A 20,472-nucleotide genomic window follows, 5' to 3' on the forward strand; every position below is an offset into this window, starting at 1 on the left:
CATTTCATGTCATCAAAAGGAGACACTCGGAAGGGCGCCATGGGGCTGCCCACGGCCTCCGAGCCTCAGCGCCCCATCTGTGCATCAGGAGCCGGTTTCAAGCCCGCCTGAATTCCCAGCACTCGGCGGGTCGCTGGGAGGGACAGCAGAGGGGGCGGGCAGGGCTGGTGTAGGTGGTCTAGATAAGCCTTTAACTACACTCAGCGCTCAGTGGACGTCACGTGGGCTGGAGGCCCTGCCGCCATGTGTCCCGACGGCTGACCGGGAGCCGCAGGTGGGACTGGCCGGGCTGGGCCGGAGGACACCCAGGTGGGGGAATCCTTGGAGCCCCTTCTCCTGCCTCCGTCCCAGACGAGGGGCAGGGGGGTTTGGGGGAGGTCCCTGCCCTCAGGTCCTAACGGGACGCGATGTGAGGCAGGCTGGCGCAGGGGTGAGTACACCGGACTCCGGCTCTCCGCCCCTTCCTACCTGCTGTGTGACCGTGGGCAATGCACAGAACCTCTCTGTGCCTCCATTTCTTCAGCTGTTCATCAGGAGATGAGCAGTCCTGACCTCGAAGTGTGGTTCAAGGATTCAAAGCAGAGAGGACCCAGGGCTGGACACTCGGTGAGGGTCTAGGGAAGGGAGAAGGTGCCCAGGGAATCCCACCACCCGCAGCTGACCGGCTGGGGGGACCTGGCCTGGGACGGCTGGACTCCCAGTCCTTCCCGCCCACACCCAAGGATGGGGTGCAGCAGTGGAACGGCCCCCCGGGGACCGGGCCTGATCCCCGGATACTCTCCAGGAGGCAGTCCAGGGAAGGGGGAGCCTGGGGACTCCAGGAGGCTTTCTGCAAAACACATTTATTGCTGCTTGGCCCCTTGACCGCGTGCCTCCCTTTTCCAGGAAACCAGCCCCTGAGACCCTGGGCCAGCCGGAGGCCGTGCCTGTGAGGCCTGGGCTCAGGACGGGGGCCCGGGGACCAGGGGACCCCGGCGGACGCGGAGCTCGGTGGCGAAGGTCCGCGCCTTCTGGTAGAAGAAGAGGGACATCTCGCGGTCGAGGAGCGAGTGGTGGTAGATGGTGGCCAGGCGCGTGCAGAGCTTCATCTGGGCCCGCTTGTTGCCCAGGTCCACGGCCGCCGCCAGCGCCAGCTGGTAGTACCCGGCCGCGTCCAGCGGGTCCTGGAGACAGACGGCGAGTCACCGAGGGGACAGCACCGCGCCAGGGCGGGGGGCCTCGGGGGAGCTTCTCCCTGGGCTAGGCCCCCGGCCAGGGCAGCTCCAGGGCTGGCCCGTGAGCGCTCCAGGCGGGCAGGACACTTGCTCGCCCCAGACAGGCCAGCTTGGGCGCCTCTGGATGGGCCCTGCATGTTTCCCCCAGGGAGGAGCCACGTGCTCCTACCATGGCTGCCCGAGAGTGACCGGGCATCTATGCGGGCCTGGACTGGTGTCCTGATGGCCCTGGGACCCCCGATCCACCCTCCCTGCCTTGGCCCTAGAGCCGGGGCCTCAGACCTTGTAGTATCCAGTCCCCTCCTCCCAGAAGCCTCTTTCCTGCTCATCCCTGGGGCCTCTGGAAGATAATCCGTGGCTTCCCCTTGGGCTGAGCTGAGGTCTGGGAGGCTGGGGTCTGAGAGGCCCCTGCAGGGCCACGTGGCCCAGGGTGGCCTGGCTTGACCCCTGCAGCCCACGTCCACACTGATACCAGCATGCCCGGCCTTCCCTGCGCCAGGCCCAGTGCAAAGAGGCTCACAGGTGTCACCTCTCAGAATATCCTGCCACCCCAAGGGGACGTGAACCCGTTCCCCTAACCAGGGCACAAGCTCCCAGTTCAGATGCATCTTTGCCCTGAACGCACCATCCCCAGGCTTGGATGTCCCACGTCCCCTGCCAACTTCTGTATCCCACCCCAGTCTCCATGTCTCCCACCGGAGGTCACCCGAGGGCCGGCATTAAACCCAAACTTGACTGTCCACTCCTGCTCACAGGGGCTCCCCAGGACAGAGGATAAAGTCCAAAGTCACCAGCCCTGGCTTGTCACTGCCCCCCGCACAGAGCAAAGGCCCAGGAGACAACAGAAGCAGATGTGCGTAGCAGTTACTGACCTCAGGCCAGGCGGGGGGACCCTGTGTGTGTGTGTGTGTGTGTGTGTGTGTGTGTGTTGGGGGGAGCGGACAGGGAGCCAAACACAGCTGACTCTGGGCAACAGAAACCACAAGATGCGACCAGCCCTGAAGCGCAGGGAAGCTCGGCAGCCTGCGGGAGCCTGGGAAGCACCTGACTCAACCTGGGGTGGGACGGGAGGGCTTCCTGGAGGAGGGGGCATCACAACTAAATGGAAGGAACTGACCAGAGTGGGTGGTGGAGGGGGCGGGGTGTGCATTCCTGTGCATGTGTGTACACGTGTGTGTAGAAGCTAGTGGGTGGCAGGTCTAGGATTCACACCCACGTCTTTCCTAGTCTAAGTCTAGCTCCTTCTGCTACGACAACACACGTGAGCTACAGACAGTCTGTAAAGACAGCACAGCAGCCCCCCACCTCCAGGACAGAGCCCTCGGGCCCCCCTTTCTCCACAGGGCCGCAGGGTCCCAGTCACCGAAGCCCCAGCCCACGGCCCCTCATTCTGCCCTAATCAGCGGTCCACGCCTAGCCTAGTCCCCTCCCTGTCCTGTGGGGGCACCAGCTTCTGCTGCAGCAAAGCCCGTGGAGAGCCAACCACACAAATCCTGAGCAGCCCGGGGCCTGGACCTCGGGGTGGGGGGCTCAGCTGCAGGGGTCAGCACTGCCCACGGAAGCCCCCAGCGCTGGACGTAGCAGTGGCTGCAGGGATGACATATGGCCAGCAGGTGTCGCCAGCGCGTAGTCTGGGCTGGGGGTTACCCGTGGGCAGTGGGGGGTCTTGCGGGGCCCTCCAGCTCCTAGCTGCCGCTGGCTGGGGAGGCGGAAGGGGGGAACTCAGCCCCGGGCTGGGGCGCCCTCCCGCCTCAGGGACACGGTGCAGAGGCAGGGGTAGACCCAGAGTGGGGCTGACGTCTGCCTGTATGGGGGCGGGGGAAGGGGCAATAGGGCAGACAGCCCCAGGCCCTTGTCCCATGCACTGCAGGGCTCACAGACGAATGGAACAGTGGCCCCAGCTCCCACCACTGCAGCTCCGACCGGGCAGGGGCTCAGCCAGGGTGCAGGTGCTCCTGCCGTAAAATTTGGGGCAAGTCACGCCCCACCCGGGCCCTGGTTTCCCTCTCTATGCAGCAAGATGGTAAAGAGTGCACCTCCTCTCCCCCAATCCGGGTGATGTCAGGCTTCCGGGAAGGAAGAAAGGAAGAGCTCTGCACAGACTGGCAGGCTTCCTGGAGGAGGTGTCAGGCTGTGGGCTGTTCCTTGCAACCTGAACATGAAACGGTTAGCCACAACCCTATGGACTGTAAGACCACCAGGCGGCTCTGTCTGTGGGGATTCTCCAGGTAAGAGTGTGGGTTGCCATGCCCTCCTCCAGGGGATCTTCCCAACCCAGGGATCGAACCTGCATCTCTTATTGTCTCCTGCACTGGCAGGCGGGTTCTTTACCGCTAGCACCACCTGGGAAGCCCAGCTTGCAACATGGGTCTCTGGGAATAATGGTGACACTTCCCCCTTGTGGTTCAGCTGGTAAAGAATCCGCCTGCAATGCGGGAGACCTGGGTTCGATCCCCGGGTTGGAAAGATGCCCTGGAGAAGGGAAAGGCTACCCACTCCAGTATTCTGGCCTGGAGAATTCCATAGTCTGTATAGTCCGTGGGGTCGAAGAGAGTCGGACACGACTGAGCGACTTTCCTTTTCTCGCTTTTTCACTTTCCCCCACCCCAGGAATGTCTTTATCCACCTCCTACATTTTTTGTGGCTTTCTCCTGCTGGACAGTGAAGACAGCTTTGCCGTCACCCCATCCAGAAGGCCCCTGCCACCCAACTACACTCATTTCATCCTTTACCCCGTGGCAGCTTCCCCCACTGACCCTGAGCTCTTGAGGGCAAGGCCTGACCCCCCTGGAAGCAAGGACAGTGTCCACTGGCCTCGCCTGCAGCTCACAGGGGGGCCCAGAGCTCCAGGGAGACCCCCGGGACTTGAGGAAGAGGACCGCGATGCCTCCCAAACACCCAGAGCCAGGCGACGGCCCCCACACCCCGGCACCCGGCCCTGCCTGCACCGCTCTGAACCTTGAGGTCGTAGAAGATGATGTCGCCAAGCGCCAGGTACACCTTCACGTAGTACAGGGTCTCCTCGTCGAACTCCAGCGGCGAGGTGCAGAGCGCCAGTGCCTTGAGGTAAAAGTGCTCGGCCAGCTCGCCGTGGCCCAGCCGGCGGTGCAGAGAGGCCAGCCGGTGGCAGGCCACCCGCTGGTTCAGCTGGTCCCCTGGGGAAGTCGAGGGGGGCGGATGCCATCTCACAGTCCGGCCAGTCACCTCCCGGCCCCCACCCGACGTCCCATTTGTGATAAGTCACTTCAGTCGGGTCCAACTCTGTGACCGCATGGACTGTAGCCCGCCAGGCTCCTCTGTCCACGGGATCCTCCAGACAAGGAGACTGGAGTGGGCTGCCCTGCCCTCCTCCTCCCGTCTGTAAGGGGCACCTAATGATGCCTGCTCTCCTGGCATCTCGGGGATGTGGCAAAGTCGTGGAGCAGGACACCCTCCAGCCCAGGCCTGCATAGAGTCCACTGGACAGGGTGCTTTGCTTACTGTTCTGACTGGGAGAACCCAGAAGCCTGCAGTTTGTGCCCCTGCAGACACGACCTTTGGCCTCCCTGCTATATCCTCAGCCGCTTCCCACCCCATCCTCGGGGGGAGGCACCAGATGAGGCTGCCTGCAAAATCCTCCCACTTTTGGGGTGAGCTCTGCAAGACCTGGAGGCCCACCACCACCACCCCCCCCGGGGGGCACACCTACTGTGCGCTCGGCCCTGTCGGGCTCCTTGCCTCGGGGAAGACAGATGGCCTAGAAGAGCCAGGCATGGAGGGACAGGCCCCCGGAGAGGCGGACGGGGTTTGGCCCACAGAGAGCAGCGGGGCCTAGGGGCCAGCAGGGCGGGGAGGACCAGAGGGCACAGAGGGCAGAAAGGCACCGGGCGGCCCCGCCTGGAGGGTCCCCGAGTGTCCGCGGTGCAGGGCGCCCCAGCTGGCTCCCTGGCCAGCAAGGGAGGGGCAGGGCGGGGGGCGCAGAGCTGCCGATGCTCAGGCGGGGCGGGACAGGTTCTCTGCCGCCCATCTCAGCAGCCTGGCCCGGCGGAGGGGGATGGGGGGTGGGAGAGGAGCCTGCGGGCCAGGGGACCAGAGGCCCCGCCCAGACCTCAGGGGTGGGGGGCTCTCGGGGCAGGGTGCAGGGCTCACCCAGGGTGAGGCTGAGCGCCAGGGCTGTGTGGGCAAACTCCAGGCCCTCCTGGGGCGTCTCCATCTCAGCCAGCAGCGCGGACAGCTTGTTGCAGAGCCGCAGCTCAGCCTCCCGGCTCCCCGTGGACACCGCCAGGGGCAGCGCCCGGTCCTGGAGGAGAGGGAGCAGGTCAGGCCTACCTCCTCCCACAACGGGCGGCCAGGCCCATGTCGTCCCGAGGGCCCCCAGGTCTGCCCCCGTGAACCCACAGGAGCTTCGCGTGCTAAGTCGCTTCGGGCATATCTGGCTCTTTGCGACCCCGTGGGCTGTAACCCACCAGGGTCCTCTGTCCATGGGATTCTCCAGGCAAGAACAGCGGAGCGGGTGGCCACGTCCTCCTCCAGGGGATCGTCCTGGCCCAGGGATGGAACCCGCGTCTCCTACACCTCCTGCACTGGCATTGGCAGGCAGGTTCCTTACCACTAGCGCCACGTGGGAAAGCCTTCCCACCAACACCACACCATCAGTTCACAGCTGTGTGCCACGCCCAGGGCCACTGGGGCGTGAGCGAGGGGTGTGAGCCTTGCCCGTCAAGCTACACCGCACACCCTCAGACCAGCCCTGCTCCTCCTGGGTGCAGGGGGCCTGACCAGGAGGGTCCAACATGCCCTGGGCACTAAAGAGGCTACTTTTATCTGTACCCCGGGGCCCAGCCACATGCGAGCTGGTCAGACAGAGGCGGAGACGCCGCCCTCCCCGGGAGGCACACACAGACGTGGGCCCTGGTCCCAGCGGCCCTCCATCTGATGTGCTGTGTCCTTGGACCTGCCCCTGCGCCTGTCTGAGCTGGTTTCCTCCTCTGTAAAATGGGGCCAGGCCCTGCCTCCCAGGGTTGTGTGCATCCCTGGGAGGCGAGTCCTCTGATGGGCGTTTCTTGCTCTGTCCCGCCCAGGCTGGGGCTGGGGGTTGGGACGGTCCCTGACCAAACCACCCAGAAGCTAAGCATGTGTGCAAGGTGGGGAGGTCCTGCTCCCCAGGAGGGTCCCCCCTGAAGCTCATTCGCCTGGACCCACGGGGCAGGGGTGGGGGACGCTCACCCGGTAGAAGGACACCGCTTTCTCGCGATCCCAGGTCCCATTGAAGAAGATGTCTCCGGCCTCCTCGAAGAGCCGCAGCCCCAGGCCGGGGTCCCCCGTGTACAGGGCGGCGTTCTGCGCCGCCTGGATGTACAGGTCCACCAGCTCGCCCTGCCGCAGCACGTAGTAGATCTTCCCCGCCTGCAGCCAGGCCTGCGCCTCCTTGTCCCTCTTCAGAAGGTCGATGAAGACCCCCAGGCTGCGCTTTGTGTATTCCAGGGCGGACCTGTAGGCCCTGGGGTGAGACGTGGGTGCTCAGAGCAGGGCCTCCCAGGCCGCACCCCCCCTGCCCCCCCCGCTGCGTGGAGGGGGACCAGGCTCTCCCTGAGAGCCCGTCTGAACACCCTGGACCTGGGGCATCAGGGGGCTAGGCCCAGAGCCTGCGCGTCCAGGCTGGCGGGAGACCGGGGCGACACATGGCCCTTGTCCAGCAAAGGTGAGGAGGCCTTCGGGAGGGAAGCAGGCAGCCGTGGGGCCTTAAGGAGTGAGCGGTTCATCTCTGCCCCACCTCCACACACACAGGCCCACATCACCTCCAGACACAGCAGGGGTCGTGGCCCCGGGGCAGTGCTTGAGAGCCCATCCAGGCCAGGGGTTCTGACACGGATGGAGCCTCAGAACCGCCCAGGGGGCTGGTCAGACAGACAAAGATGGCAGGGCCTGGCTCCCAGAGCTGCTGGCTCAGGAGGCCCGGGTGAGGCCTGCCACGCGTGTGTGCTCAGTCATGTCTGACTCTTTGTGAACCCGGGGACTGTAGCCCACCAGGCTCCTCTGTCCATGGGATTCTCCAGGCAAGAATACTGGAGTGGGTTGCCGTGCCTTCCTCCAGGGGATCTTCCCGACCCGGGGATCAAACCTGTGTCTCTCGCATCTCCTGCTTTGGCAGGCAGGTTCTTTACCACTGAGCCCCCTGGGAAGCTTAGGAATGCGCATCTCCAACCAGCACCCAAGTGAGGTGGACGTGCTGACCCCGGGACCCCACTTTGAGGAGCATTGGTCAAGGGTGCTGGCCCGCTGGTCCTGCTGAGGCCCCAGGGTGAGATTCATCCCTCCAGAGTCCCGGGGAATCCAGCCCCTTCTCTGCTCTCAAGGAGCCCCCACGCTGGATGGGGTGTTATGAGACTCCTCCAGCCTGTGAGCTGTGTGATCCAGCTATCTATCCCCCTCCCCTGGTCAGGACGCTCTGGGTGGGCTTCACACGTGACCCCGAAACCCTGCTCCGGGGAAGCAAGCGGGACGGTCACTGTCTCCTGGGGACGAGGACCCTCCAGGCACACACGGTCGCTGTCCTCACACGTGAGGGGACAAACGAGGGCCAGACTACGTGGCCTATAGCTGGGCCAGCGGGAACACACTCAGGGCAGGCCGGGGTCAGCTTCCAGAAGCTGCCACGGCAGGAAGGATGACTCAGAAACACATGCTCCACCCCCACCCCTTGGGGACAAGACGGGGCCTCCTGGCTCGGTGCCCGACTGACCGTGAGGACAGAGGGACTGTCCTAGGACGGCGTCCGGCACCCTCCCCGCCCCGGCGCCGGGCCTCACCGCTCGGTGCCCAGGGCCAGGTACAGCTGGCTTATGGTCTCCAGGAGCTGCCCCTCCAGCCCCTTGTCGTTCGCCCTGCGGGCCAGCGAGAGCTGGAACTCGTGGTAGACGACGCACCGGGCCTCGTTGGGCACGACCGCGCCGTAGAAGTGACAGAGCCGCCGGACGGCGAGCAGCTGGCCTGGCGGGAGACGGAAGGGAGAGGCCCAGTCAAGCACCGCGGTGACCTTCGAGGGTCCGCGGCCCCGGCGGCGCCCCCGCCCCCGTGAGCTGGGGTCGCTCCACGTGGGGACAGGCTGGGTGTCTGGCTCGAGGTCACACAGCCAGCCAGCAGCCGTGATGGGGCCAGGCAGGGCACGCTCGAGGGACGGCGCTGATCGCTGGGGAGCTCCCAGGCTGGGCGGTCCCGGCTGCGCTCCCCTGATGGACCGGGACACGTTTCTGCCTCACAAAGCTCCTCCCAGCCAGACAGGGGCTGCATGCGAGCACACTCAGCTGCTCAGTCGTGTCCAACTCTTTGCAATCACACGGACTGAAGCCTGCCAGGCTCCTCTGTCCATGGGATTCTCCAGGCAAGAACACTGGAGTGGGTTGCCATTTCCTCCTCCAAGGGATGTTTCTGACCCAGGGCTTGAACCCATGTCTCCTGCATTGGCAGGCAGGTTCTTTGCCAACTGAGCTGCCAGGGAAGCCCGAACAGGGGCTAAGCCCCCACCAAATGGATCACCAGCTCCCCCACAAGGCAGACAGACAAGCCGAGTCCAAAGCTGGAGCACAGGACGTGAGGCGGAGACGGGATTCACATCCGGCTCCTGCTTTCCACAGATGACGCGCCTTCGTGAAGCCGGGCTCCAAGCCCACAGCCTTACTTGCCTGTTCTAAAGCCAGAGGACTGGGAACAGTTGGGAACTTACACTATTGAAAATGACCTGGCGGTGTAAGAGTCAGACGTGACTTAGCAGTTAAACCACCACCACCAAATCACCAGTGGGCCAAGGAATGGGGACTTCCTTGGTGGTCCACTGGTGAAGACTCTGCACTCCCAATGCAGGCGACCTGGGTTCAATCCTTGGTCAGGAAACTAAATCCCGCATGTTGCAACTAAGACTTTGCATGCGGCAACTAAGACAATCTCAATCAAATAGCTAAGTATTTTAAAAAATGAACAAGCAAAAAAGAATAAACATTTCAAATCAAAAACCTAAAGTTCACCCTTAAGAAACTAGAAAAAGTTAACTCACTCCAAGTCAAGTAAAAGAAAGGAAAAATCAAAGTTCAAGTGGAGATGATAAAATAATAAAGTAGAGAATAGAAAAATAGAGAAAAGCAATGAAACCAAATCATGGCTCTTTGAAAAGGTTAACAAAAGTGACAAAATTTTAGCCAGACTGACCAAGGAAAGAAAGGAGTTAGCTGAACATGACTAAGATCAGGAGGGAAAGATGGGACATCACTACAGATCTTATGGGAATAAAGGGGGAGCTGTGAACGGCTCTATGGCAACAAATGAGATGACCTAGATGAAATGGACAAATCCTAGAAAGACACAAACTAGTGAAACGGACTGAAAAAGGAACCTCAAGGACTGGGTGACCCTGGGTGTCCCCGCGCTGTTCCATATGGGAGAGGGGCAGACCCCCTGACCCCCTGGGGAGCCTCCTGGGTCCCCCACCTCTGCACTCCCAAGTCTGAACCCCCCAGTCCCTGGGTTGGGGGCATGGGGGGGTCACAGATGGTTTCTGAGAGGTCAGCAGGGGGCCACGTGCCCTTGGTGACCAGTGCCCACACGTGCCCAAGGCCGCAGGGCAGGTCGGGGGACCCAGCTCCTGGCTCCTCCTGGAGGTCCAGGGGATTCCCCTTCCAGCCTCACTGAGTGGAACCTACATCCCTCTATTGCTCCCCAGTGCTCTCAGGAAAATGCCAAACCCCAGCCTGAGGTCTTGGGCCCCTGCCTAGCTTCCCACCTGAGGCTCTCACAACCCATCACCCGAGCCACTCACTCCAAACTTGGCACCACCCTGCAGGGCCCATCACTCACCCCGGGGCCTTTGCACAGGCTGCGCCTCCTGCCAGGCCCCCTCCCTCCAAACTTGGCTAAATTCTTCTCATCCCTCGGATCCCAGACTCAACAGCCGGCCCCCTACCGGTCGGGGCCTGGAGCCACCCCACCATCAAGTTAAGCACCTGCTTGTGTGGCTCTCATGACCCGAGCATCTGTTTCCTGTGGCTTGACCACCAGCCCCCAGCAAGGACCACTCGGGCGTGTTTGCTAGTGGAGCCCCGCTCAGAGCCTGCCACTTGGATGAAGCAGCTGCCCCGCACGCTCTGAGCTGGGGGAGGTGTCTGGAGGGCCCGGCTGTTGGGAGATGCTAAGCATACAGTGCCAGCAAAGCACCCGGTATGCAAGGCCCACGTGGCCGCTTTGGCTTGGCGGCCCCCCGGCCTGGCCTGGGTTGCGTCTGGGGTCTCCCACTGGCTGTCTGCCCGAGATGGCCAGGATTCCTGGCTTCGGGACTTTCAGTGCAGAGAAAGCAGGATGGTCCCAGGCAAGCCGGGACGAGCTGGTTGCCATGGTGACATCTGGCCCAGCATGGGGCACCTCAAAGCACCTGCCAGTTCCCACTACTAGGCATTCTCGGTGGAGAAGCAACCGCTCACCTCCGAGTCGTAACCCCCAGGACTCTCTGAACAGACACGGAAAGAGCCCTTGCTTGCTGGCGTCCCAGGCAGCCGGCGTGCCCGACACTTACTCTCCCAGTGGTCCATCTCCACGGCAACCAGAAAGGCCCACTCATAGTAGCACTTGGCCTGCCGGGTGAGCGCCCTGCGGATGCACAGGTCCCCCAGCCGCAGCAGCACGCGGGTGAAGTCTGGGCCGCCCTCCCTGCCGGGCAGCCGCGAGAACAGCTTCACGGCCTCCAGGAGGTAGTGCTGCGCCAGCCCGCCGGCGCCGGCCTGCAGACACAGGGCCCCGAAGTTGGCCAGGACCACCGCCTCGTTCCGCGGGCGGCCCAGGCACCGGGCCACCCTCAGGGCGCGGTAGTAGCCCTCGGCCGCCTGCCGGGTCCTGCCGGTCCTCTTCAGGGCGATGGCCGTCATGTTGGCGATCAGGCCCTCCTGGTCCGGGGTGGCCGCCGCCGCCTCCAGGACGGACTCCAGAATGTCCAGGGCTGCCGGGCTCTGTCCGTGAAGGATGTGCAGCCAGGCCAGGGCCACCAGATGGTCCACGACGGCGCGGCCGCCCAGCCGGGCGTCTGTCTCCACGGCCTGCGTCATGAAGGCGATGGCCCTGCCCTGCCACCCGTGCTGGCTGTATAGCTGGGCCAGGCTGGCGTAGATGGGGCCATGCAGGGCCTGCCCAGAGCCGGAGGCCGGGGAGGCCAGCGCCTGCCGGAGGTAGTGAGCGAGCTGGGCAGGCAGCACGGGGAGTCGCGGGCTGTTCTGCAGGACCAGGGCCGCGCTCCGGAGCGCTCTGCCCAGCGAGCCCCGTGCCCGCAGCGAGGCCACCCTGACGCAGCTCAGTGCCAGGTGCGGCAGGCACCTTTGGCTGTAGATGCCCGCCAGCAGCAGGTAGCAGTCCGTGGGCCAGGAGGCGCCCGGGGTCCCCGCTGCCCCGGGGAGCAGCAGCAGCAGCCTCTCCAGGAAGGGCAGGGCCTCCTCCGGCTGCTTGAGGCGGGCGTGGTGCTTGGCCAGCAAGAAGCAGGCCCGGGCCTCAGCTTGCGGGCTGCGGCCGCCGATGGCCCTCCGCAAGGCCAGGGTCAGGAGGCCGGATTCAGCCTCGGAGCTGCCAACATGGCCGGGCGTCCCCAGGAGCAGGGCCAAGGCCTTGGGCACCACCTGTGCACACTTCTCCTTGTTCTTCTGCCGCAGGTGGACAGAGGCCAGGCAGGTGTACACGGCCGCCACCAGGACCAGGTCCCCGAAGCGGCCCCCGAGCACGCCCAGGGCTTCCTCGAAGTACACGCGGGCCTGGGACAGCTTCAGTCGCCGCACGCACAGCCGTCCCAGCAGGAAGCAGAGCCTAGCCAGGGCCATGGGCAGCCCGGCCTTTTTGGCCACCCCGCGGGCCTCGGCCAGCCGCCTGACCAGCTCCTCCTCGTCGGTGAAGCCGCCGAACACGCCGCTCAGCGTGGGCGGGGAGAGGTCGTACAGGCCCTGGAAACTGGCCTGGAACCCGAGTGCATTCAGGAACAGCAGCTGGGAGCCCAGGGCCTCGGGGTCGGCCCAGTCATCTCCCACGTCCAGGCAGAAGGAGGGTTCCTCGGTGTCCGGCAGGCTTGCTCCGCTGGACGCCCTGTGGACACCGGGGGACCCTGGTTCCTCGGGGCATCCCTGGCAGGACTTGCATTGTTCTAGGACATTCTTCACCTTCTTCAGGATCTCCCGTGGCTCTGGGTTCAGGCAAGGTGGGGACATTTCTGCAAATGACCAAAATGCCCGGATGGGTGAGAGCGGGATCTGAGTCCAGGCAGGGCCAGGGGCGTCCCTTCCCTGGTTGCAGCATCCCTGTCACCTCCCCCACAAGGCTGCCCTGAGCATCTGAGGTTGCCGTGGACCGCTGGGCACACTGCAGGGCTGCAGGAGTGACTTTCCATGAGAACATGGAGCAAGTTGGCCAAGCCTCTACCAACTAACGTGCCTCACTGAAGTCCTCTCCTCTCGGCCACGTGCAGGAATCCCCATGACATCAAGCTGTAGCCAACCAGAGCTGCTGACCAGTGTGAGCTCCAAAGTGCCCTCAGAGCTGACAGTGCAGTCCGTGTCCACCTGCCCAGCTCTAGCACGGGGGCCCCTCTGACGGGGAACACCAGGAATGGCTCCCAGACCCCGGGGTCCCCCTCGTCCGGGCTGGTTTGGAAGTCTGGTTACTAAAGGGTTAAAAACAAGTGCTGAAGAGTCTGGGGACAGGAGCTGCCCACGCCTGCCCTGCCCGCCTGCCGAGGGCCTGTTGGCCTTGGATGGACTCAGCATCCGGAGGCATGTCCAGCCTTGAGGAGCAAACAAGCTACGTTTCCTGTTGGGAAAACACGCGCTTTGAAGGGGAATTTGGAAGGAAAGAAGTGGGAGGTAAAGACTCTTCTGTTTTAAGTTCATTGTAAAAAGTGTGTTTAAAGCTCTTAGTCTGTAAAGGCTAGGAATTAAAAAAAAAATTAAATATGGTTGAGCAGCAAATGTACAGCTTGACCGTGTACTTGATTAGCTGAGAAACGCCCACGTCCAGCGGAGGCACCTGGTCTCCCCGGGGCGTCTTCCTGGACTATCCTTGTTACCCTGCGCCCCCAACAGCTGAGGTCCTCCTGAAGGCAGCCTGCGGAAATCCGGGGAGCGGGGAGGGCCCTGAGATAGCCCTGGGACCCCGGGGGCTGCTTCCAGCCTTCCTCCGAGGGGCCCTTCCGTGTTTGCGTGTGGATGGATCCCACTCCCCGGAAATCTCAAAGGGTCCTTGGCTCATGTGTCCCCAGGCTGTCCCTGATGCAGACCCTCTGCTGTGGCAGAGATGGAGGTGTGGGAAAGAGCAAGTCCTCCAGGGACTTTTTAAACGTAAGTCTCCACAGTAGCGCCCTCTCCCCCCCTTCACCCCTCCAAGCAGGACACAGGGCAAATTTCAGCTGCTCTGGGTTAAATGAAAGAAACCCAGGGACTTCCTGATGGTCCAGTGGCTAAGTCTCCGTGTTCCAAATACAAGGGGCGTGGGTTGGATCCCTGGTCAGGGAACTAGCTCCCACAGGCCCCAACTAAGAATTTGCAAGTCGCAGCCAAAATCTAGTGCAGCTCAAAAAAAAGAAAGAAGGAAACCCCAGAGTCAGGCATAGGCTCATCCCTGGCGGCTCAGCTGGTAAAGAATCCGCCTGCAACGGGGGAGACCGGGGTTTGATCCCCGTGTTGGGAAGATACCCTGGAGGAGGGAACGGCTACCCACTCCAGTGTTCCGGCCTGGAGAGTTCCACGGACTGTATAGTCCATGAGGGGGTCGCAAAGAGCCGGACATAACTGAGCAACTTTTTCACTTTGAGGCAATGGCGGGATGTGCTTCTTTGCTGGGGACAGTGCAGGGGGCCAGGCTATGGGCTGGGCAGTGGAGAGGTCACCCCACCAACACTGGGGACAGTGCAGGGGGCTAGGCTATGGGCTGGGCAGTGGAGAGGTCACCCCACCTACACTGGGGACAGTACGGGGCGGCGGGCACATTCCCTGGGGACCTGCTGGGCACAGTGCGGAGGGGAGCCTCACCTTTGCTTCACCCAACCTCCCCACAAGGCCAGACCACATGTCACCAGCCCTTCCCCGCAGAGGAGTGAGGTCCGTGGCCCGCGCCACCCCGAGGCCCAGCCCCACGCCCCCAGGGCTCCCCTGTGGGAAGGACGTACCTCGTTCCTCCTGCTGCTGCTGCGTCTCAGCTTCTTCTGACGTGTCTGAAAAGTCAGAGAGAAGGGAGGCATCACCCTGGGACCAGTGCCCTCTGTGTTGGGGCCGAGGCGGGGGCGGCTCTAGGACGGTAACACCCCTGGCACCAGCGCTGAGCAGGGAAATGGTCTGGCCTTGGCCAGGGGGGCGGGGGGGCATCAGCTAAGAAGCCAAGTCTTCCAGGACGCACCCCCGACCCCTGCAGGCCTCCACCCTCCCTAAGAGGCTGCCTCCTCCTGCTGCCCGCCCTCTGGGAGTGGGGGCCGCGCTCTGCCGAGGCCGCCGGCTCGCCCCGGGGCTGGGCGGCAGAGCTGGACTTACACCCCCTCCTCACCCCACCACCAGCACTCTCCTACACCTCGGCTCCCACCTCCTGGAAACGCCGAGGCTGACTGCCCACTGGGCTGCCAAGGAAACCAACGGAGAAAAAGAGCTGTAAAAGGCCAGGGGAGTGTGGGGAGGACCCCACCGCAGCACCAAACGAGACTCCCGACGCGGCCTCCCAGGAAGAGGAGAAGCCGTGAGCCAGGCTGGCTTAAGGCTGATCCGCCAAGGTCTCAGTTCTCATTTAACTGCTATGCAGAGCACATCATGTGAAACGCTGGGCTGGATGACTCACAAACTGGAATTAAGATTGCTGGAAATATCAACAACCTCAGATATGCAGATAATACCACTATAATGGCAGAAAGTGAAGAGGAACTTAACAGCCTCTTGATGAAGGTGGAAGAGGAGAGTGAAAAAGCTGGCTTAAAACTCAACATTCAAAAAACGAAGATCATAGCCTCTAGTCCAAACACTTCGTGGCAAATAGATGGGGTAAAAGTGGAAACAGTGAGAGACTTTATTTTGGGGGGCTCCAAAATCACTGCAGATGGTGACTGCAGCCATGAAATTAAAAGATCTTTGCTCCTTGGAAGAAAAGCTATGACAACCTAAATAGCATATTAAAAAGCGGAGACATTAGTTTGTCGACAAAGGTCCATCTAGTCAAAGCGATGGTTTTTCAGTAGTCATGTATGGATGTGAGAGTTGGGCCATAAAGAAGGCTGAGCGCCAAAGAATTAATGCTTTTGAATTGCGGTGTTGGAGAAGACTCCTGAGAGTCCTTTGGACTGCAAGGAGATCAAACCAGTCCATCCTAAAGGAAATCAACCCTGACTATTCATTGGAAGGCCTAATGCAGAAACTGAAGCTCCAATACTTTGGCCACCTGATTCAAAGAGCTGACTTATTGGAAAAGACCCTGATGCTGGGAAAGACTGAGGGTAAGAGAAGGGGGCAACAGAGGATGAGACGGTTGGATGGCATCACTGAGTCAATGGACATGAGTTTGCGCAAACTCAGGGTGATAGTGAAGGACAGGAAAGCCTGGCGTGCTGCAGTCCATGGGGTGGCAAAGAGTCAGACATGACTTAGTGACTGATCAACAACAAAGGAAGAGAAATCCATTAGTTTAAATCTAATATTGGTGGGAAAATTCTTAAAACATGTGCCAGCGAGCAAGCAGGAAAGATATGCATGAACATATGCTTATGTGTATGTGTACATATGTGTATATATATGTACAAGTGTGGGTGTGTAGGTATACGTGTGAGTGCACGTGTATTCACATGAGCATGTGCATACGGACACATACATGTGTGTAGGTGTATGTGTGTGTTTGGGTGTGTCTGTGTGTACTCATATGACTATGCGTGTGTACGTGTGTGTATGTGTGTACACATATCCGTGGGGTATGTCCACACATTCCTCCCGCAGGAGGAACGGATGAGCAGGAACGCTGTGTCCCCAGGGCCCAGGCAGTGGCGGGTAGGCCTGTCCGGCACCGTCCCCTCTGCCCACGACCTCCGGCTGTGGCTGCCGACACGCTCCCCCCCTCTACTGTTCGGACCGCAGTCCTAGGCCCTCTTGCTCCCCCGGCCCCAGCGGAGCCGGCGGTCTTAGGCTGGTGCCCAGAGTCAGAGAAGTGGCTCAGCTGAGACCCGTCCCCGGGGCAGCCGGGAGGCTCAGGCCCACCTTCCTGCATCTCCCGGCCACTCCCCCTGCTCCTGCCTCTGTCTCTCCTGTCACGTCCCCACCTGCAATAAAGGCAGCGCCAGCATCTGTCTGGCCGCCTGTAAGGGCCCAGGGGCTGGCACTGAATGCTGTGAATGATGGAAGAGGTGGAAGGTTCCTTAAGGGCAGTGGGATGGGGTTGCCGCCGCGGACAGTGGACGAAGCCGGAGCCGTGCCGCACTCCGCAGGGGGCACAGTCCAGCCTCACAGCGCGGTGCGGGCGGAACAGGGCCGAGGGGTGTCGGCCGGGAGCGAGCTCTGCACCCTTCCTGGTCTTTCCGGGAACCTGCCCTAAGAAAGCTGTTCTAAATCACAGGCTGTAGGGTTCTTCCCTGTGGCTCAGACGGTAAAGAATCTGCCTGCAGTGCAAGAGACCCGAGTTCGATCCCCAGGTCAGGAAGATCCCCTGGAGGAGGGAACGGCCACCCTCTCCAGTATGCTTGCCTGGAGAATCTTACGGACATGGGGGCCTGGCGGGCTGCAGTCCACGGGATCGCAAAGAGTCAGACACGACTGAGTGACTAAACACACAAGGCGATTCCAGCTGCAGGTCCTCAGAGGTCCCCGGGGCCATCCTGAGGGGTGGGAGGAGCACCCCCGTGTCCCCCGCCACCTACCCAGGCTGTACACCGTGCAGACATTGGTGCTGGCCATCCTTCTCAGCAGCTGCCTGGCCTCCTCCTCAGAAAAGCGCCCCTCACGGCTAAAGAAAGACCTTTCTTCTTCACTGAGAAAAATCACATTTTCCAAGCTGGAAAAAATAAAGCGCATGTTAGATTGCACATTTCCAAGTACACATTTCTCATGAAGACCCTTGTCCCTCCCTCACTTGGCAGACAATCCCTGCCCAGTGATGAAGACGCCAAGATAAAAACAGAATAGATCCCACCCTCAAGGACGCTTCATCAGGCCAGAGGCAGACACCCAGTAGCAGGAAAGGCTGTGACAGATGCAGCTGATCACAGTTTCTGGCAGGGGAGCTCCTGAGCAGCCTTCAAAACCCCACCTTAAATGCCCCTTCCCCTGTGAGGCAGGCCACGACAGCTGCCGGCAGACTCAATCCCTCCCCACTGCAATCTCTCACAACTCTTTATACAACACGGGCTCAGAGCACACGTGTACTCAGAAAAGTCAGGCCGAGGAGAAACAGGAAGGAACAAAGGGAAGGAGGGAGGGAGTGGGGGGAGGCAACTTCTGCTTATAGAACTAAATTAACGGCAAAATATGAAACTTTCAAATGTACTTCGAAACTTAAGAGGGAGCTATTATGGGAAGTTAAAGAAACCCGTAGGGTGGATTATGACACGTTAGACATAATAAGCCTGTATTCCTCAAAGAAGTCAGTGTTCTTAAAGCACAAAGAGACGGAGGAACTGTCTCAGATCAAGGAGATGAGACTCAAGAGACAGACAAGTGATAATATGGGGTCTGAAATTTTCTTTGGCTCAAGAGGGGATCACTGGGAAAATCAGCAGGATCTAAGCTCTGCAGAAAACAATTCTATCAGTGCTAGTTTCCTGATTTTGACAGTTATGCTGCGGTCATGAAAGCGATGTCCTGGTTTCAGGAAACACACGCATTATTTAGGGGTAAAGGAACGTCGTGTTTGCAACTGACTCCCAAAGAATTTAGGAGAAAGAAAATGAAGAAAAAAACAGACAGACAGGAGAAAGTAAGTGTCATAACATGTTAACATTTGGGCAAACTGGGTGAAGGACACAGAGGAATTTTACACTCTTTTTGCAACTTTTCCTTAAGCCTGAAATTATGATGAAATAAAGAATAGTCACCAGAATGTACATTAAGCAAAAGGTAAAAGATCCAGATCTGGCATAGGAAGGACGTTTAGAAAGTATTTGTTGAGTAAATGAGAGAAGTTGTTGGCGCTTCTCTGGTTGTAAATAGGATCACCGGAATTGGCCCTGCCCACCTCCTTGGTTAAGGGAGGGCAGCAGACCAGTTCAGACCCACAGCGACTGCAGCGCAGACCCTTGGCAAGCTCAGGACATGTTTAAGTCACATGGGGCCGGGCTGTCTGTTGAGACACTGCGGTCTCCCCAGGGACGGTGGCAATCATCTAGACCAAGGGTGCCCAAACAGTGTTTCACAGAACACCAGCTGACAGGGTTTGTCTGGAGGTCAGATAAGTGTGAAAAGCACACTTCGACAGGACAGGAAAAGTTTCACGCTCTGGGTGCCTTCCTTGTGCTGGGAGTTTTACCAGCCACGGCACGTGGAAAGCCCAGCCCTGCTGATGAAGTTTGAGATGAAGCCTTGGGGGCAGCACGCTTTGGGAAACTAAGGTCTGGTTTCTACCGTCAGCATCAGAGCCCAGCCCAGCTTCAACCTGCTTCTGGTGAGAGGGTGGAAGAGGCTCTGGAGCAGACAGGCCCTTGAGTTAGGGAACAGAGTGACTGGTAGGACATGTCAGGATGGCAGAGTGGCAACCGAGACTTGGTCTTGGAGGCACTGAGTTGCCAGACAAGAATGAAACAGGACGCCAGGGCTAATGGGGCGCTAGGGACAAACATCTCATGATGGACCCAGGGGCAGCTCCCTGCCCAATAACAGGTCTTTTCTACACACTGACTCCTGGGTGGAGGTCTTAGCAAAAGGCCAAGAACATACCTATGCTGCTGACCACTCTCTAAAGGTCGCCTCCTCCTCCCCTGTGCTGCCCAGGGCCAGGTGGTGGGGACCTGGAGGCGACTGGACAGGCCTGGCTCAGAATTCCCCAGATGGGGTCGGGAGGCTCGCACGAGGAAGGAAGCACAGCCAGGAAGGGTGCCGCCCCCCGCCCCCCAGGGACAGCAGACAAGACCAGGGGCCAGCGGATGGTCAGAGCAGTGGCCTCTGAAATGCGGGTCAGCAAGGCCTGGGTCCCAGGGGGCCTTTAAGGTCAGGTCCAGAGCTTCAGAGGGCTTTATGAAGGGGAGTGGAGGGTGTACTGGGTTGAATAGTGTCCACTCCCCCCCACCCAAATCCATGTCCACCTGGACCCTCAGAAGGTAAACTTATTTGGAAATAAGACCTTTTTAGACGGGATCCAGCCAAGGATGCTGGTGTGAAGAGATGATCCTGGTTACCCCTACGGGAAACAGGAGACGGGGTACAAGCACGCAAAGACAGAGGCAGAGGTGGGGTGATGTGACCACAGGCCCAGAGCCGCCTGGAGCCACAGGAGCTGGGGGAGGCGGGGAGGACCCCCCCCGGGGGCCCCCGAGGGGCAGGAACTCTGCCAGCACCGTGATTTTCACGTCCGGCCTCCAGTCCGGCGTTTGAAGCCCTCAACTTCGTGCTGCTGGCCCCGCGGGCCCAGGACATCCACGCACGTGGACACCTGTGTGTTTCAGGGGCCGGCCCCGGCCGCCCTTGGGGGAAGGGCAGGAGAGGGTTCAGACGGGACACGGAAGTCAGGCCCTGCAGACAGCGGGGCGGCCCCGGGCCGGGCCTCAGCCCTGGGGACAGAGGTGAGGGTGATGAGGAGGAGGAAGGGGCAAGGCCTCAGCCACTCACTCAGACGCCTGGCCCTGCACACTGATGAGGCTCGTCCGCACAAATCCGACCTGGCCGGAGGCTGCGTGCCGGCCCAGGCACCAGGGCAGGCCGGGCACCTGGGCGCCCAGGATCTCGATGCGGTCGCCGCTTTGGAAGGTCATCTCTTCGGGCCCTGAGCCCTGGCAGTCCGCTACAGCCAAGGCTGGGCCTACGGCTGCAGGAAGGAGGCCACACACGGTCAGGGTGGGGCCTGGGCGGGCCAACAGGAGGCCCTCGGGCACACTGCTGGTATCCCCAGCCAGGGAGCTCACGACTCTGCTGAGAACTGACCCAGCACCCAGCCAGGGTCCTGAGACCACAGGGCTGGGTGTCCACGCGGTCCTGGGAGATGGGGCCTTATCCCCACCCTGAGCATGAGAAACCGAGGCCTGGAGATGTTGATCAACTTGGCCCAAGGGCCCACTCGGGGCACATTCAGCTGAAAATGTTCACTTAACAGGTCCACAGGC

The 20,472-nt window shown here is 61.0% G+C and overlaps 1 protein-coding gene across 4 annotated transcripts in view; it reads right to left on the reverse strand.

The window, feature by feature from the left end:
- Positions 1–825: 825 nt before the first annotated feature.
- SH3TC1 (SH3 domain and tetratricopeptide repeats 1) overlaps positions 826–20,472 on the reverse strand; it is a 60,855-nt gene continuing 41,208 nt past the window's right edge. For 3 of the 4 annotated variants that reach the window (XM_061145428.1, XM_061145427.1, XM_061145429.1), the window contains 9 exons: positions 19,982–20,177; positions 17,083–17,216; positions 14,371–14,415; positions 10,753–12,420; positions 8,003–8,183; positions 6,420–6,693; positions 5,343–5,493; positions 4,173–4,369; positions 826–1,163 (listed from right to left, as the gene is read on the reverse strand). In XM_061145428.1, coding sequence (XP_061001411.1) covers positions 942–1,163; positions 4,173–4,369; positions 5,343–5,493; positions 6,420–6,693; positions 8,003–8,183; positions 10,753–12,420; positions 14,371–14,415; positions 17,083–17,216; positions 19,982–20,177 — 3,068 coding nt within the window. In that variant the 3' untranslated portion in view covers positions 826–941. Of the gene's footprint in view, positions 1,164–4,172; positions 4,370–5,342; positions 5,494–6,419; positions 6,694–8,002; positions 8,184–10,660; positions 12,421–14,370; positions 14,416–17,082; positions 17,217–19,981; positions 20,178–20,472 lie in introns of those variants that run through there. The other variant, XM_061145430.1, reaches the window with a different exon arrangement.

Source organism: Dama dama, chromosome 6, assembly GCF_033118175.1.
Source record: "Dama dama isolate Ldn47 chromosome 6, ASM3311817v1, whole genome shotgun sequence".
Classification (NCBI taxonomy): Eukaryota; Metazoa; Chordata; class Mammalia; order Artiodactyla; family Cervidae; genus Dama; species Dama dama.